This window comes from Rhamphochromis longiceps, linkage group LG12 (genome assembly GCF_057381845.1).
Source record: "Rhamphochromis longiceps isolate RC_006_pf linkage group LG12, R_longiceps_female_GT1.1, whole genome shotgun sequence".
Classification (NCBI taxonomy): domain Eukaryota; kingdom Metazoa; phylum Chordata; class Actinopteri; order Cichliformes; family Cichlidae; genus Rhamphochromis; species Rhamphochromis longiceps.
Genome location: NC_140568.1, coordinates 30,976,644 through 30,995,253, shown reverse-complemented (window position 1 = coordinate 30,995,253; position 18,610 = coordinate 30,976,644). Strand labels below are relative to the sequence as shown.

The window sequence follows — 18,610 nt, the reverse complement described above, 5'->3', positions numbered from 1 at the left end:
TTGCTCTGTGTGTAAAAGAACCAGTCAAGAACCACGTGACAGCACTGCTATGCTGATTAAGTGGGTGATGTGTGAAGTTAGTTGAGCTTTAACTCAGAAGCAAACAACATAATCAGTCTTTTCAGCATTTAATGAAAGCTTCAGGTTTAATCAATAATACACACATAGATTGCTAATTCAAGAAAATCAGATCGTAATCAAGCAATCTGTGCCTCTAACACTGAATCCTATCGACATAGCTGGTGGGTATAATAAGTAGGGCAAAGGTGTGTGAAGACACACTGAACTGGCAATAGTGGAAAGCCAATATTGATTAATTTTTCTATGTGTTGTGTGCATAAGCGTTTGAACATTTTAAAATTATCCAGATACTATAAACTTATGCATAACTCTTAGTCACTAAATCTCAATTCCTGGCTTTGCAGTGCAAAGAAATGACTTTTCACAGCTCCACTGTGGATTGCCTCCACCCGGGATCAGTGACTGAGCGGACAGGTTGAAAAGACAGATGAAAAAGATAGGACATGTATCTCGAATTGGTAAGACTTGGAAAAGACGCTTGTGTCTCCATGTACGTGTGAACGCACATCAAAACCACTGAGTGTGCACCCGAGAGAGGGAGATAGGCAAGGTGAAGGGGTGCGCTGTTGGTGCCTGTGTACTCTGCGCTGTGTAAGTGCAGGAGGGAGGCTGTAAGTGATACCCTTGTCTGTTCCCTACTTGCCCCACTCTGAGACCGCTCCACCCAGGCCAGCCCGGTAGAGTGGGGGTCCCCTGGGAACTGGACAGGACAGGGAGGAGGGAGCAGCATGGAGGCCAGGCTTTCAGCTGCTCTGAAAAGGAGCGGAATCAAATACAAGAAAAATCTCCTTCAATATACTGTATCCCTCACCTGAGTAGGGCAACTAGCTGAAAGGAGAGCTCGTATAGGGCAACTGTACAATGGGCACAGGAAGGACAAGACAGGAGATCAGAGAGGAGAGAAAAGTTAACCATGACCACTCCATTACCTTACCTTTGTGTTTTTTACTACTGGCAGCTGTGTGTTCCCTGGTTAAAAAGTTTACTTTTCATTACATTGTGTTCATTAATATTGCGACAGAGTATTTGAATCCAACACGTTATCATTCCCTCCACCTCAACACCTTACATATTGCAATGCAGAGTGGAGTAAGGTCCTCATTGCAGGCTGAATTAAGCGAAAGACAAGGTCTTATTGAGGCTGGTTGCAAGTCCAACACAAAATTGGAAAAAAGTCCATTTGAAAACATGATACAAAACAAAAACAGGCACAGGAAGCAACGACATAACAATTAGGGATGAGGCAAAGCAGGGAAATCAGCACATTATCAACACAGGGGGAAATAAATAGTCAAGGCTATCAAGAGACAGGAAGCAAAACTAAGCATGAAAGAAAACCAGCCCTCAAAGTAAGACAGGAAACAAGCAAGATATTTAATACTGGCATGGATACTAACACTTAATAGGAGATCAGACACAGGGAGGCGACACATTAGCAAAAGAGACAATGGAAGGAACAGACAGGGAAACACCGAGAGAACAAAAACTACCCAAACAAAGTATGCAAAACTGACACTTATATGGAAACATCCTAAATGGTTGTTCGGGTCAGAAGACCTTTTCCCTTTATCAGTGGAAATAAATTCTCAATCAATGCTGCATTCATCTTTTGTGTGGTCTGACAGTTGCAGTGATTGTTCAATCTCACACTCAGATTGACTAATTATAAAACAATACACTTACTGGCCATTTTATTATTTACAAGATGGGAAAAAATACACTCACATCCACACCAAAAAAATGCATTGAGCCAAAAAGTGAATCAACACATGAAAATAAACAATTAGCTTTCACACTGCAGTACTCCAATACTAGCAGCATGTACTCTTTCAAGCACACTTGCTCTTCACTTTATTATTTACTACTGTTCAGCTGTTTGTTCACATAAATATCTAATTAACCAATCACATGGTGGCATTTATGCATTTAGACATTGTCAAGATGACTTGCTGAAAAGTGAGCCTTGGATCTCTGTGTTATTGATGTCAGATATCAGTCACACTGCTTCGATCTGCTAGGAAGGCAAAACAAACTCTGATTGCAACCAAGGTATGCAGAAGATTCTGTGATCCCACAACATGTCAAATCTTGAAGAAGACGGACTACAGCAGCAGAACTCTACACCAGGTGCATGTCAATGAATGTCTAATCCTGCTGCAACATTGGGATGGCATCAATGATTAAGGCTGCTGTTGGGTATGTGATAGTGTGGGTGATATATTCTTGATGCATTTTGGGGCCCTTATAGCTAGTACCTTCTCAGCTCAGCTCAGCTCAACTTGACTCAACTCGACTCAGTTTTGGATGTTTTCCATTACAACTGAGTACCACCTAATGTGTGTGAGATCTTTATAGCAACGTGGCCGAAAGTCCTATGTCATCATTTGTATGCTACACAAAAATCTCAACACTGGAGGACGTCGAGGTGATGGTATACCAATTCAGTTCAATTTAGTTTTATTTGTACAGCGCCAAATCACAGCAACAGTTGCCTCAAAGCACTTTATATTGTAAGGTAGACCCTACAGTAATACATATAGAGAAAAACCCAACAATCATTTGACCCCCTATGAGCAAGTACTTCGGCGACATATGAGGTTAGTCATTAATATACTGCTGCAGCATCACCCTGTTTTTTTTTTTTTGTGCAACCATTGCCCTCGTTACCAGGCTACAAAAAAGGCAGTTTTTATTTTTGTGAAGGAGACGCTGTAAAATGATTCAGCAATGCTACTGACTAGGCAATCAGTTGCGTGCAGTCTCTTGATGTCACATTTTTGGATCACCTTGGAAACCCGGCTGAGTAGGTACTGAATGAGTACCTGGTACCAGGTACTGTACTACCACTTATTAGAAAACCCTAAAAACCAAGTTGAGTTGAGTCGAACTGACCCCAAGTAGGTACAAGAGGAAAAGGGCTCATAGTTGACCTCTGTCAACTTAATGGTGAAACACGAATCCTTTCCCAACCTGTATTTGTGCATTTTATGCAAAACTGAGAAGTAAAATAACAACAAGCTTCAAGAGATCACCAATATTTGCATTGCCAAAGTGCATGTTTGTAATCTTAGAGCTGCAGGTACATTCAGTCTGCTATGTGGTTGAGCTACACTGACAGTGCAACCCGGCTGACCCTGCACCATCCTGCTCACAATGTGTTCTGCTTGGATTACCTTATATTTTTATAAGTTTTAATTATAGGTCGTGTGGAGGAGGGAGCAGATCTTTTTATATCAAAATGACGTGTGGAGTAAAACTGAAACTTTTGTTTTCCAATTATCAAAATCTTCTACCCTTGAATTTGACCTGAATTAACCCTTTAAAGCCGGTCAGAGCAGCACGCTCTGTTTTGCGTAACTATTTTTAAATCCCTGTAGAACCGGAACCATGTAAGCTAGCGCAATAATTTTTTTTGCATATGAAACCGGAGGAGTTGTACTTACATCTTATGTCATCAGCTTGTCCTAGGTCACGGTTTCCTTCCACACATAGCTTTGCAAAGGTTGCATAAAAAGCGCTTGCAGGAACAAAAACATAATATTCCAGAAACATACTTTGCCGATCTGATCAGCTATTCAGAACACTTCCTACATTGAAATAGACGTCAGCGCAAACGATTGCATGTCCGCCATTACCTGCCCGAAACCGGAAGTGACGTCATTTTCACGGAAAATGTAGTTTTTTACTTGTAGGCCTTAGAAGCCTATACTGGTGTTTTTATAAGTCATGTTTGACTTTAGGCTTTTCTGAATAGTTTCTGTGATGCTTAGAACTCAAATTGCACTGCTTAAAATAGTTTATTTTGATGCACCTGCTGTTTTCTTTGCAAATTTGCATCATAAGATTGTTTTTCTTTTTTTCTGCAGTATATAAAAATTGGTGTATCTCAAAAATAAAACTATGAAGACACTCAAAATAAATTTCCTCTTGTTGTAAACTATTTTTTGCAACTTTTTTGTATTTAAAGTTTTGAGGGATAAACCTCTTAAATTTCTCCAAGTAGAAATATATGTAAAAAAACAAAAACGATCTTCAATTTTTTTGTAGTTCATTGCACTTTTTTGCAATTTCTGTTGTTACTATGGACTTAATCCATACATATTATTAAAATTTGGGCTATAATGCTTGTATTGATGTATAGCAACTTGGAATGCTCCCTAAAATGGCACTACAGCATGTAAAAATATGGCTACATGGTTTTTAGATAAGTGTCCATATTTATTCTTCCCCTCACACTCTTCTTTACTTCCTTTTATTCTTATTTACGTCGTCTTCTTCTTCTTCTTCTTTTGCTAAAACCTTTCTTCTTCTTCTTCTTCTTGTTAAACAGGACGTACTGTAGCTTTAAGCCTTTGCAGTTCAGAGCTCTTGAAACCAAAACCCAATATGTGACATTGCACAGATGCTGGTTCTAGCCAATGACTGTAGAAAAGACCATTGACTGTTTTCTACAGTCAATGGTTGTAGCCTGTCAGATCATCAGGGTCAGACTGATGCAGTCACTGCTTCTTCCTCTTCTTCTTCTTTTTTTTTTTTTTTTAACTAATATTTAATTAATTAAGCCTTTTAATGCAGGGATGAAGCTTATACTAAAACAAGCTTAGGTCACATTTTTAAAGCAAATAGAGCCTTTTGAAGTGATGCTAGGTGATGTATGACCTTGTGTTATGGCATGCACACATGTTTGTATTGTACACGTGAATCTGGCAGATAGCCAGCAAGGGTTACAGCTGGTAAAAATCACTGGTGTCAAGTTAAAGAGTTGGTGTCACACTAAAGAAGCTTAGGTGTGTATCAAGCTGTAAACACGCAGACACACACACACTTACACACCAATGAGCTGAAGCTAGCTCTCTACATTCACGCCCTCGTGGACCTCTCATGTTTAAATGTGTGAAAAAGATAGTAATGCACCTGCAGCCAAATCACTTCAGAAGCTTACAGAGGTTTCCTTTCATGTTTGCAGAGTCTTGGTGGAGGTCTCTTTTTTTTTTTTTTTTTTTTTTTTTCTTTTGGCCTGTCCCGTTTGGCTCTTTTGCCATCAGAATTGTTGTCTAAAGGCAAAGAAAGATGCCCAACGGATTTACTTTACCAAACTGACCATCCCAGCCTTGCCGTAATGGTCCATTTGATTCACCTTTTATTGTTTATTTTATTTTCACTTACTGAATACGGGACAGACTTGACTGGGGGAAAGAAGGGGAGAAAGAAAGAGGGAAAGAGAAACAGCTGAGAAGAGGGACGGGGGAGAAGGGCAAAAGACAAAAACCAACAGAACGGGCAGAGAAAAAAAAATGCATATATCAATCACCTGGATCACCTGCTGAGAAAGAAAAAAGAAAGCAAGCAGAAGAGAACAAGAGTAATAGAATAAACAACATCACAATGATATATGGGAATATGACAGTAAATACTAAATGTTAAACATTATTGTGCAGCACATAAGATCAACAGAACACAGTGTGCTTTGAGGTAGGAGCCAAAAAGGGTGTAGTTTGTGGGTGTGATCACCCGTGTGTACACCTGTGAGCATGGACGCGCTTGTTTTTTTTAAAAGGTTCCTTCATGTAATAATCTGCTAGAGGGTGTGGGGGGGCCACAGCCCCGTCCTCCAGGGCGTGAAGCAGGTGTGGAGGTCTCTAAATGCAGACCGACTCCACAGAGGACGGGCTGAACACCCTTTGTAATCCAACCCTGGTGAAAATCACGCTGTGTGAAAAGGAGTAAAAATATTTGCAGTTAAGGTGTCTTCATATTGGGGTGAAGAACTGCAATTCGGGTACCATAAATAGAAATAATCAAGGCACTGCTGAGGTCTATAGCCAGCAGTTTTATGTCAATAAAATTCAGGGAAGTCATTCCAAAAAAGTCATATAAATAAATAAAAAATATGTGAAATATTTATATCTCATTTTAAAAAGTAACCCCCCCCCCCCCCCCCCCCCACACACACACACACACACACAACAAAGAAAAAAAAAAGTTTACAAGATTTAGCACATAGGACCATAAAGGAAAAACACACTCTCTTACATATAAAGACACACACTGAGTAATGCTGCATGCACAGATGTACCCAGACACATACTTACAGATCAAAGCTTTACATCGTCAAACATGCAAATATAACATACACACCCCTTCTCTCAGGCATAAATACACACACAAAAACACACACAAAGCCATGTAACTGATTCCACAGGAGCATTGAGCTCTGTGGATAATTGGTAGCACCATTGTGCTGTTCTTCAATGGGCCGGTTACCCAAGAAGCCTCATGTTCGTGTTCATGTACATTTGCTTTGAAGGTGGTGGACACAAAGAGGTGAACCCTGCCCAGAACAAAGCCCTGGGAGACCCTGCTTCACCCATGGACATCTTTCATGGAGCGAACCGCAGAGATAAATGATCTTCTTCCTTGTCGTAGTGCGACTGCTTTGGTGTGTTCGTGTGCAGGCTGAAATGCTCTGAGGCATGGGCGGCATGTAATCACTGAAACCACAGGATGTATTTTGTCAAAATAGCTTAACACCTTTTTTTTTACAAGGATGGACAGCCCTGGGGTCTTAGACCCTTTCAAAATAAAAGCAGAAGTGTGCTTAATAGTATTTTCTTTTCTGTAACAATCACATTTTTTGTATTTTCTGTTTTGTGGCTCTTTTTAAAATTTTTTTTAAAATTTTTTTTAGAGAATCAGGACATTAACTAAACTCAAACTCCCAACTTTGTTGCTTGAACCCTACTGAGAAATATATTTATGCTTACTCATAGCTTTATTTTCTAGGAGGAAATCCATATATATCCTACACATATATGCCATTTTGCTACTGTGAAGATTTTTAATTTTGCAGAATTTTCTGAAATTTGTTGCATTTTTAATGTCAGCGAGTCTGGGAGTGTGGATACAAAAATTTAGAGAGACACGAGCGCAGGCATGTGTGTAAAATGAAGCAGTGCCTGTGTGAGCACATCACATGTTCATACTCATGTCTCATTTGTGCCAGCTCTGATCTTATCAAACAATACTTAGAACAAAAATAACTCAAAAATAACTTTATCGATCTCAAAGGGAAATTCATACTTGCCATTAAATTACGTGCCCATTGTTCAAGTTTTCCTTTCCTGCTATGAGTTTTAATTTAACTAAATTGCATTTAAAAATCTATTCTACAATATAAAATTAGGTGATTTTACACAGACTGACTATCATAAGCTCACTGAAAATGCAAAGTAAATCCATTAAAAAAAATATGTAATATTTCCCAAAGCATTACATAAATGCTGTCCTCCCACTCTTTGGCTGTTCCTCAGTCAGCAACACTGAGACCTGTGCTCATCTGAATCCAGTGTACACTTTGCTTTATTTACAGTATGTGACAAGTTCTGTTTTTACCAGTAGTTTCACTGTAAAATTACACAAAGGATAACTTTGTTATTCAGTGTCAACATTTCCAATGAAACTCATTAACAATTAATAGCATCACTGAGTTGGAGCATGCAATGCAACAGGTGCTCCTTGCATCACAGCTGCATTGTGTGTTTGCTGGTCACTATAGGTTACATTGCAACGCGTTATAATAGGCAACTAATGAAAGGTGGGTTCTTTAGGCTAATATGAGGATCAAATAAAGATCAAATAGGTGTTTAGTTATTGTTGCGTGTGTGTGTTAGCCCTTTACAGTTGGTTAAACTGAATAGAAATTAAGTTATTCCAACTTTTGATTGCCCTTACTCTCATCCTGTTCCCTGTTGCTGCTCTTCTTCTCTTTCGTCCCCCCCACCAGCACCACACACACACACACACACACACACACACACACACACACACACACACACACACACACACACACACACACACACACACACACACACACACACACACACACACACTCACTCATTGTTCCGTCTCTATATCTGCCCATGGTGTCCTCACTCACTGCCCTCTCTCTACCTCTCTTTCTCTCTGTCTCTGAGACAGCAGATGGAAACTATGGCCCAGTTCTGCCTTTTGTTCTGGGTCCCCAGAGAGACCAGTGGCTTTTTGGACAGCACACAACTCGGCTCCCCATATCTCATACAAAATGCAAGTGCCTTTCTTTTCATTAAAAAAAGTTGGGGAATGCACATTTTCTGAATATATTTATAGAAATGAGCACGAAGGTACACAAGCCTCAGATGCATTGACTGTTTATCATCCCAGGACTTCACTGGAACTTTTAAACTTCTTAATGCAGGAAAAATAGAATTAAAAAATAATTATTTCATTGATCCCTGCTGATTTAACCAGTTTGCACAAAACTTGCACCTTTTTTTCAGTGTTATGCACTGTGCATGATGCATTTAAGTTTCTTATTCTTTTGGCATCTGCACAGGTCGAAAATATGTTAAAGCAGTAAAGACAATGTGCAAAACTTACATCTGAGTTTAAGCTTTAGCCACAAGCAAATTAAGCTCTATGTGCGTTTGTTGTTCTGTTTCTACTTTTTGCTTCTCCTTTTACTCGCAGCAGTATCCACACGCGTCAGGGGCCCCATTCTCCCGAACTCTGTTTTTTTTTTCTTTCATAACGTCCATGCATTAATAATTAATGTGCCTGAAACAGCGAGACCTCCACCTGCCTACCAGCATCCCACCTGTTACAGATATGCTTTTTTTTAAATGTTTTTTTTTTTAACTTTGTATATGTTTGTTTATAGAAATTTTAACCCTAATGTAGCCGAAAAATTGTGTCGTTTTATATTAAGAAAGAAGTCAGCAAATTACTCTACCCTGCAAAAAATAAGATAAAATAAAGGTATTGCATTATTAGAAGTCGAATCCTGTGGTTTCTGCGGTAAACCATCAATTTAAATCCAAATAGCCTGTCATATTATAGAAACTCCTCGGAAAGCTCAGCGGTTGTGGGTTTCCCAGTTAAGCCTGAGTATTTGCATAGCCCATCAAACATGAATGCTTTAGAAATAAAAACAAACTGCTTCGCTTAAACATAAAGCGTCGGGCGCCACATTCTTTGTTGTGCGTGGATGTCGTTTTACAGCTAATCTCGTTTCATTTGTTTACTTATTTATTTGTTTTTATCTGATTCAGACAGCTGTTAACATTGCGCTGAATAACGAGAAGTGTCAGTGATTCTTTGAACCCGATCCTAGACCAGAATTTGAATACTTGTTGTGGCCTCATTCTAGTCGGTTACGTCTTAAACATCTCTGCGGGGGGTTGGTGGTTACACAGATGATCAGTGTTACTGTTCTGGCTCTTCTGTATCCATTTGAAAAAAAAAATGTTTACGAAACTTGAGCTCGCTTCACCGCAAAACGAACTCGGCTCAAATTGCTGTCCGATCATACTCGGATACAGCTCTAGCTGCATAAATTCTTTTAATAATTTAACACGGATTCCTTATTATATTCCCCTTTATTCCCTGCCTTCGAGGGGCGAGCGCAGGGGCGCAGACTGCGATTGGCTCATAACAGTGGGTGGGAGACATAGCAGTGACAGGTAGCAAACAGGTTGCTCACCATCATGAATAATTTCGAAGGTGCCTATTTTGCTCCTCTCCTCTGTAGCAGGCACCTTTATCCGCCAGGGTTTTTAAGCATTGTAGTAAATAGCCTGAAGAAAGAGGGGCGGGGGTAGAGGGGACGACTAATTTGAGCCTGAGTCACGCAGCAGCCCAGGTTGCCAGAGCCCGCGCGAGCGGGGTGCGTGCGTTCCACGTGCGTGTTTGTCTAAGTTGACGGAAAGAAAGAAAGAGAAAGAAAGAAGCGGAGGCGAAGAGGTGTACACGTGTGTCAGTGTGTGCGTGTATGTGCGCGCACCCGTGTGTGTGCAGGCCTTTCTTTAATGGAGAAAAGTGTGTTCCCTCTCGAGTCAGGTCCTCGGGGACACGGTGGGGACCCGTGAGCGCTCACCAGCTGACAGAGCGTGCTTCACTGAGGCCATCCAACACCTCGGCCCACGAGCCTGCCAACAATAGCCTGAAATTAATGCACATTCCCCATTAATAAATCCGATATTCACCAAATGGACAGCGTGGCAAGAGTTCAGGAAAAAGGAAAAAAAAGTTTGTTTCAAGGAAGCAACAGACTGAAATTAATTAAAGCGAACTTTTCTGTGTTGAAGAAGTCGATCACTGCAACTTTGGAGCACAAGGTGCAACAAGCCAGGGGGGGCGCGTGTACCTGCAACATATGCGAGCGCGTGTTTACATCACATTACATAAGAGAAGCTCAAATATTAAAAGCGTCTATAATTAAACATAAATGCGTGTTTAAATTTGTTTTTTTCCTCCTATAGCTTTAGGGATAAAATCAAACTTCTTGGCCTATTTGTATTTGCCTAACTCATAAAACCTATGGAACCAAAACTGACGTTAACGTTATTTTATCGATTCAAAATTCGTTAAGGTTTATGCATTATATGCAAGAATTAGGCAATAAAACGTTTTGGTGCTATTTTACTTGGAACTTATCCATAGAAATAAAGAAATTATTATTATTATTATTATTATTATCATCATCATCATCAACAGGGTCACAGAAACAGAGACATGACATTTTCGTTTGCTTTTTTTTTTTATTATTTCCAAAATCAAATTAACATAACTAAGAATGGCGAATGATTGCTTTTTTCCTGGGGCAAATTTAACTTAAAAAAGCAAATCACATGAAACATGGGCTATGAGCAATAAATACATTACATACAAGAACAAAAACAGTTACCAACCAAAGAAAAAAGACACACAAGCTGATGTGAAGATAAAAAAAAAGAAAATACAAAAGGCGGCAGCAATGATGGCTACATTAAATAGGCTATTTGTATGGAGTTGGCAGCACTACACTAACAAACAAAGCAAACCTCTATTTTTATATTTATGGTGTGAAAACAAACAAACAACAAACAAAGCCTCTGGCTCTTATAGTTTAAAGTGCACATCGTGAACTTTTAAAGTTGCAAAACAAAATTCATTTTTACAAAAAAAAAAACATAAATCACAACAAAACTCATTTCATAGCTACAAAAACGTATTTACATTATCAAATATAAGCAATTATCCATAAACTTGTGATTTTTTTGTGGAAGACAGCTTTTTGGTTGGAGGGACGTGGGAAATACCCGTGGCAGTGCTGCGCGCGACATGGCAGAGGGGTCTTCCAACCACGTCTCCATGGAGACTGAAAAATTATAGGATAGATATTTATTGGCAGAATCGAATTAGGCCTTACTCACATTTTTAAAAAAGATCTTTAAACGATGCAACATGTTAAATTAAACATTAAACTTCTTTTTCTTTTATTTGCAAAAAGCAAGAATTTCTCTTACAAACTCATTTCGTCAACGCAGGACTATCGCTATGATTGACACGTCTTATGGACATTACTTCACTGTAGGCTATAGAGAAACTTCGCTATACTGTGTCTTTATGTGGGAATTTAGAAGGAAATTGTGCGGTGATGGTGTGAGGGCAGCTTCAGTTCTGAAAGATCGTCTTCTTCACTCGAATGAAGCTCCATCGCTATTTCATCCGAGTCACTGAAGTGGGAGTGCGGGGAAAACTCTCCGTCGCTCCGGGGAGACGCTTTCCTCCCATTTGCAAACTGCGAACTGCCCGCCCGAGCAGATGCCGAAGGAGACGGGGAACACATCGCTTTTTCAACTCTAGTGGAAAACGAACTTTCGTCGAAGGAGGAACAGAAGGGCACCCCGCTGATGTGCACAGGTAAGCTGCTACCTGAAACGGGCGCAGGGTCCGCTGCTCTGCAGGTTGAGGGAGACTGAGAGGCCCTGTCCTTTATCCCGTCATAACCAGCGGTGGACGAGAGCATAATGTCACACTTTGGCGAGCTGGTGTTGTTGGAGATGTCGTTATTACTGCTGCTGCTGCTGCTGCTGCTGCTGGAGGAAGAGGAGGAGGACACTGGACCTTGGAGAAGCTCGGCGAGGGCGTTGATGTAAATCTGCGCCATCTGCAGAGTTTCATACTTCGAGAGCTTCTTGTCGTTGTCAAACGCTGGGATGACGCTGCGCAGCTCATCAAACGCATGGTTGAGCCCGTGCATTCGCCTTCTCTCACGCGCGTTGGCGGCCACTCTCCTTTGCCTTTGAATCCCATTGACAGGCTTGTGGGAGGGGGCTCTCTGTCTCACGGAGGCCTCCTCTTCGGGCCCGGTGAGGGTGCCTTTAAGGCGACACAACTCCCTGACTTTGAGAGAAGAAGACGTGAGGCTCTTGGTAGGTTTTCTGTAGCTCTGTGGGCTGGGATGGCCTGAGGAACCCGGGGAGCCAGTCTCTGAAAAATGAAAAGAAATTAAGCTACACTCTGGGTTGTGAAAAAAGCGTATCAGTACTATTTTAGACAATAAACTCGTTACAACTTTCCAACTGCGCAAAAAACGTTATAATTTACATAAAGGCAGCGCTCCTTCTGTTTATATTTAACTTCCAGAGCTTGATAAATTACATCAGTTACCACCAATAGCCCCTGCTGCCTGTTGCATGAGCCGGTTTTTAGATAATAAAAGCTGCTCAAAAGTTGCACGCACTGGTGCTGTTCCTCACCGTGGTAGGAGCCGGTACTCGGACATGGCGAGTGCCGCAGGTAGTCGGGTGAAGTGGCGTGTGCCGCACAGGTGCCAGAAGCGGAAGCCAGCCAGGCGCGTGGGTCGCTATCGCTGTCCACGAGCGTCAGCCCAGGTTCGTAGCGGGACTCCTCGAACTGTTGCTTCCCTCCCCTCTCCACCTCTCTGGGGCTCCCACAACTCTGCTGCCGCGAGTGCGTGGCCGGCGCCTCACGTGCGCATTTGCTCCAGCCCTCCACAGTTAGGACATCCATGATTCCCCCCAAGAAAAACACTGTGGAGAAAAAAGTTATCGGAGGCACGCACAGCTATGTTGTCTCACCGTGTGAATGTGAGTGTCGCGTGCGAGACTCCTTCTCTGGTGTCTCAAGGCGCGGCGTCGGTTTAAAAAGCGGCACGCGCCTGGAAGCCCCCCTCCTCGCGTCGGTCGCGTGTTGACGTCCAATGAGAAGTCTCGGTAAAGCCCGAGAGAGGCGATTATGACCCCCCGACGGTGGACTGTTTATGATAACGTTACAATTTAAGGGGGTGTTTAACACAAGGGAGGTAAGGGGAACCTCCCACAGGACGCACGTGCAAGTGATGACGGTTTTTAGGTGAAGAGCGTGGACGGGACAAGAACACCTACCTGCTTCTGAGCCCGTGTTACATCTCAGGAATGACGCAGAGTAGGGAGAGGGTTAAAGAGGCGCATGGCAAGGTTCAAGTGGTTAATTTGCTACCCACGGCTGTGGAAGCGGCGACTCGGTTAGTTCATTTAATGCTTTCCACTATAAAACCGCTTCAGCCAAAACCAAACTGCTGGATTTCACCAGTAGCAGAAATGAACAAAGTTGAGGAAGAAAAGTCGTGGGTAGATGAAGCGTGACCAAAAGCCAAAAAAGAAAAAGAAAAAAGAATGTAGCGGTTCCTGGGGCTCGCGCGCTCATTCATTCATTCATTCTCAGATCATCTCCAGTTTCCATTTTTCTTTTGTAGAGGCTCTAAAACCTTTTGATCCAGCTCTCGGAACCGCCCTTTCGGTAAAAAAGGGCTTCACAGGGAACGGAAACATGAGTAGGGGTCTCAACACTGTTTCCATACTGACACAAGTGGCGCGCGGTTGAAGGGTTCTCTCGCGCGCGCACACACACCGACGTTATTGCCAAACTTCACCATGCCTTCTATAAGATAGGCGACCTTTAGAAAAACGAAATACGGCTTTTAAAGCTACAGTTAAAAAAAATCAACGGGAAGCAAATTGAACCACGTTCAGTCTGATGATCAAAGGAGCCGTGCTTACCGAGATGTAAACTTTAGGCATCTGGCAAAATAGCAAGAGGGTGATTGCTGATGGGAAATGGGCTCAGCGCAGTCAATTAGAAGGATTAGAAGGATATGCACAAGATCGGTGTATGGGACACAAAGATCAAGAGATGCAAACCCGAATGTAGCTGCCAAAGTATCCTGGTAATATTAAAAAAAAATCTAACCAAATTCAAATGAAATAAACTTATCAAATAATAAAAAAAAAAAAATAAAGAATTCTTTTTTTTTGCGTTTTCATTCATAATCCGCGAGATATCCACGACACAATATATGGCAAGGAATTGTGTGAAGGAACCCCATAATTTCAGAGATAATCCGACATCAGTCTTTTCCATTTTTTATTCATGTATTCATCATGGGGACGTCTTGCGGGCTAGAGGTCTGGCGCCGAGCGTTTGCCCCCTCTTCCCACCTACGAGCCCCCCCATCTAACGGGCTGTGCCGGGCTCCTGAAGCTACCGACAGGTTGGATATTGTAGCTGACGATTATTAAAGTGTCGCAGCCACAATGGAGACTCTATGTTCCATTGGTCACGCCTGGGGGGCTCCTCGAGGGAGAGTGGCGGGCTCCCATTCCAGTGCGCGAGAGGAGTCTGCGTGCTGCCCCTTCTCATTCCCATCTCCCTGGAGACAGGGGCGCGACGGGCACGAGACTGGGGTGAGGGGAGCTGGACAGGGATTTCAAAACGTATCTGCGTTTCAACTAAATCACCTAAACCCGCATAGATCAGGGATTGCTTCGGATGAAGTAATCTTCTAAATGTGTAACTTTAAAATAGGAAACAACGGAGGGGAAGCTTCCTGTTCCCGAAAAATGAAGATCATGGAATTTAAATACTTGATGTTTTAATTGGAACTCACTGGAACTCATCCATTTTACCTACAGGAGCTGTGTCAATAAAACTCGAAATTAACAGCATTTCAACTAGACTCCCTTCATTATAGCTAAACCAGTATAGACTTAATCTTTAGTAAAATCATATTTAACAAAGCTTTGTGCGTGTCTATATTATTTTCTTGAGGCTTCTCATTAAATATATAGAGATCTATTACAAGTTATATTTTATGCCATAAAAAGAATCCATAGTTGTTTTAGAGTCTATAATCTATATGCTTCCTCTTCAAAAGGGTGAAATGTGAGTGGTTAAGTCTACATTAAGTTGCTTACAGTGATCTCAGACCTTTAGTTCAAATTTGCTGTGGCTCAGCTGTGTCCATCACTGTCTTCCATTAATTCTAATTAGCTCTGGGAATGCCTGACAACCATTCAACTCATCACTGAGTGCTAACAGTAAGTTCAGAGAGACACTTGTGGGAGCTATGTAGTGCCACTATCTGGTTCACAAAGGCTATTGCAGTGTAATGCTCCAGTGAACTTGACAGCGGTCATCCTTAGCAGGATCTCTATCCAGCTGTTAACAGCAGTATATGGGCCTTTGAAGTGATAGCCTATATAGGAAAGACACAAAAGCTTAGCTCAGGCTTGAACTTCACACGTATTCCACACATGAAATGAACTCACAAAACATTTGTATCCACTTCTATCATGATTCTGATATCCAGTATCTGGATCAACGCTGCCGTAAAATACATGAAAACGGTGAAAGCTGTGAATTTAAATCTTTAGATGCTTCCTTTATAAGAAAAAAATGTGAAGAGTTTTCCCTTGTGTTGGGAACCAGGAAGTGATATGTTTAGTGCAGTGTTTCTCAGTCTGTGGTGGGATTTAGAGCCACTGCAGGTGGGACACAGCCAAGCATGTTAGAAAAAAGCAAAAGTGACACTATGTAGAATTACTTTTTTCCTCAGAAATAAACAATAGTTTGCTGATGTTACTGTGCTAATGTTTACATCACAGAGAATTCATCTGGTTGTTTTTATATTGTAAAGAATTGATGAAAGTCATGGGGCAGGGGGAACATGCCAAAATAAGTTTGAGCACAGCTGTTTAATGTAAGGAACGATAAATATCCTCTTCTTTAACTAATTATTCACAAACTGTTGTGTTTTTTCATGTTGAATTTTGAAGTGTGACTTTCCTCTGATGGTTGTCTACATTAGCAAAGACAACAAATACCATCCCACTGTAGAAAACCTGTTTATTAGACAAATTATACACAGAAAGCTTTGCCACTTGTAACAGAGGCCCCAGTTTGTTCGGTTTTTGAATAATATGCAACACATACAACAAAATAGGCCTATATTAAATACTGTACATCATAAATTTTTGAAAATTATCAAGTAAATCCTGTAGTTCTATGTATGAAATTAAAAATGTTAACAGATAGCAAAACAGCAAGTTTGTGCATGCTTTCTTTTTAGTGAACTTGCCACTTTTCGTTATTTAGCTAGCAAATAATAAAATGAACTCAGGATGACATGAGAAAAGCAAACGGTTCGTGTGTGTTCATGTTTACCATGGGCAAGACAAGGGAAAAGCCAAATGCAGCAATGTGACTGCTCAAACTCAACACCAAAGCCCAATGTGATATACTCTTTTCTTTTTGTTAAACAAAAATAGCATTGACATGTAAAATATACATTTTTATAATGTCTCTTTCGTTTATACTAAATAAAAATTTTTAAATGTCTGTGTCCTATTTGTCATTCGATAGCCATACTGTAGCCTAATATAAGAAAAGAATGCCTAAGAACGCTTGCTTCAAAACACTGTGGCGTGACTGAATTCTCTACACACAACATTTTGCAGTTTTAGTTCTTTAAGATAACAAACTGAAAACTTGTTCTAAACAACTATCGTTATCAATTATTAATACAGCGTTAGTGAAAAAGGTTTGGTTCCGTTTTACCAACCCCGCCCACCCCCCTCCCGTGACCCATAAAATATTCCTTTAATGCTCTCAGTGTACCATTCCCCACCCCAAAATGCACCTTAATGGTCTCATTTTAATTAATTGGCACTTAAAAAAACAAACAAACAAACAGACACACAAACAAAAAGTTATATAAACAGTACCCTTAACATGAAAAGTATGAAACAGAACCGCATTTTGGACTCGTCTCGCAAAAGGCAGCCATTGAGTTGTGATGGCCTTTGGATCTTCATAACTTTCCCATCACCCGCAGCACAACCACTGATCTGTTCTTCTTAAATAGTCCCAGTACACTGATATATTGGGTTTAACTGGAAGCTGGGAGGTTACAGCGAACTAGTTGTCACGTAAGGCCTGCACTGAAGATGCTGTTGCAATGGCTTCTCCTCAACACAAAATAAAACTCCATTTCACCACTTGAACCTGATAAGAAGTGATTCATGAACTTGATGACATTACAGAGTGACATTTTATCTTTTTTTAAACACCCGAGCCATGGTAGCACTAAAAGTAAGCAAAACAAAGAAAAAACAAAAATCAAACGTCTGAATGACTTAATGATGCAAAACCAGAGACTACAGCACTCATTTAGCAGTTTTTCAAAATTTGCTGAAAAATAAAAAAACAACATAGACAGCTTAGAACAATGTTAATTTTTTTCTTGTACTTCCTGACCAAAACACATTCCACGCATTAAAATCTATTTTTTTTTTTCCAAAAACAAAATTCAATAAAAGACATATAATAAGCATAAGCTTTTTGAAGTCTTTCAGCTTGTCCTTTATGGGTTTTTTTAGTTTTTTTTTTTAAGCTGCTTTTTACTATACCTCTTAGAGTCAGATTAGAGGATCTCACCTTGACTTGAAAAGCAGATAGCACAGTACAGGTGAGAAAAGAAAAGGTCAGATCTACATACAATCACTTACAGGTCTGTGGGCACTGGTACAGTGCAGTGGGATTGACAAAGAGTTTAATGTGCATCAGAATGGTGAAAACAGTTTCAAGCTGATGCACCAAAAAAAGAAAAAAAATGGCAGAAGTAGTTTAAGATTGATGCACCAAACTGGCAATTTCTACAGTGTCATACTGTTGCACTGTCATGGCATTTCAACAGTTTCCAGATCGATGCACCAGGAAGGTGTCGCTATGTGTTCAGCCTTCTCTTTAGTCAGGCCACAGTGTGGACACCATCTTGGAGATGATTACAGATTTAGAGCCCCAGGTATTGGTGAAACGCCACCAGAAAAGAGAAAACAGCGTGAAAAGGCAGAGTTAAACTGGCGAAGTGGAATCTTCCAATATTCATTGAGTTGGGGCCTTTTCAAAACACTACACGGGCTGTGTACTGTATGTATTCCGAGGGCCACTGACAAAAGTATATGTGTTTTATATACCTTCACAAAATAACAGCCCCATAATTGCTTAGTAGTAGAAGCCCCTTTGAAGTTGTTTCATGGCTAAAGAGATCACCAGTCATCCACAAATGACAGCCCTGGAGCTAACAAGAATATAAGAGTATTTCCTGGAGCTGAACTAGTATAAACTAAACCCTCCGAGACGGGAGTTTAGATAGTAATAGGAGTCAGGTTGTTTCATCAGATCCCGTAACATGAGGCAGATCCCATGTCATAAAACTGAAACAATAAAAAAAACAAGATTCCCTTTCACACACATCTCAAAAATAATCCCCCAATCACAAGAACAACAACAATAAAGCAAAGAGTCAAGCCCCCTCCCGCACCCTTTCCCCTCTTGCACCTCACCACCGTGGTTTGCACAAATGAGGAACACCCCAACAGACTTCCACCTC

General features: G+C 40.9%; 1 protein-coding gene across 1 annotated transcript; it reads right to left on the bottom strand.

Annotated features, from left to right (window-relative positions):
• Positions 1 to 10,667: 10,667 nt before the first annotated feature.
• On the bottom strand, positions 10,668 to 13,154 carry atoh1a (atonal bHLH transcription factor 1a). Its single transcript, XM_085426995.1, has 2 exons — positions 12,639 to 13,154; positions 10,668 to 12,369 (listed from the first exon to the last, which is right to left on the bottom strand). The coding sequence occupies exons 1-2, from the start codon at positions 12,910 to 12,912 to the stop codon at positions 11,513 to 11,515; spliced, it is 1,131 nt and encodes a 376-aa protein (XP_085283121.1). The 5' UTR covers positions 12,913 to 13,154; the 3' UTR covers positions 10,668 to 11,512.
• Positions 13,155 to 18,610: the final 5,456 nt, after the last annotated feature.

What these genes read in the sequence shown, in the direction of transcription:
- atoh1a (XM_085426995.1), bottom strand. Translation starts at nt 12,912, where the DNA reads ATGGATGTCCTAACTGTGGAGGGCTGGAGCAAATGCGCACGTGAGGCG. An exon ending in GAGTACCGGCTCCTACCACG is followed by an intron (nt 12,370 to 12,638) that starts GTGAGGAACAGC and finishes TTCATTTTTCAG; the next exon opens with AGACTGGCTCCCCGGGTTCC.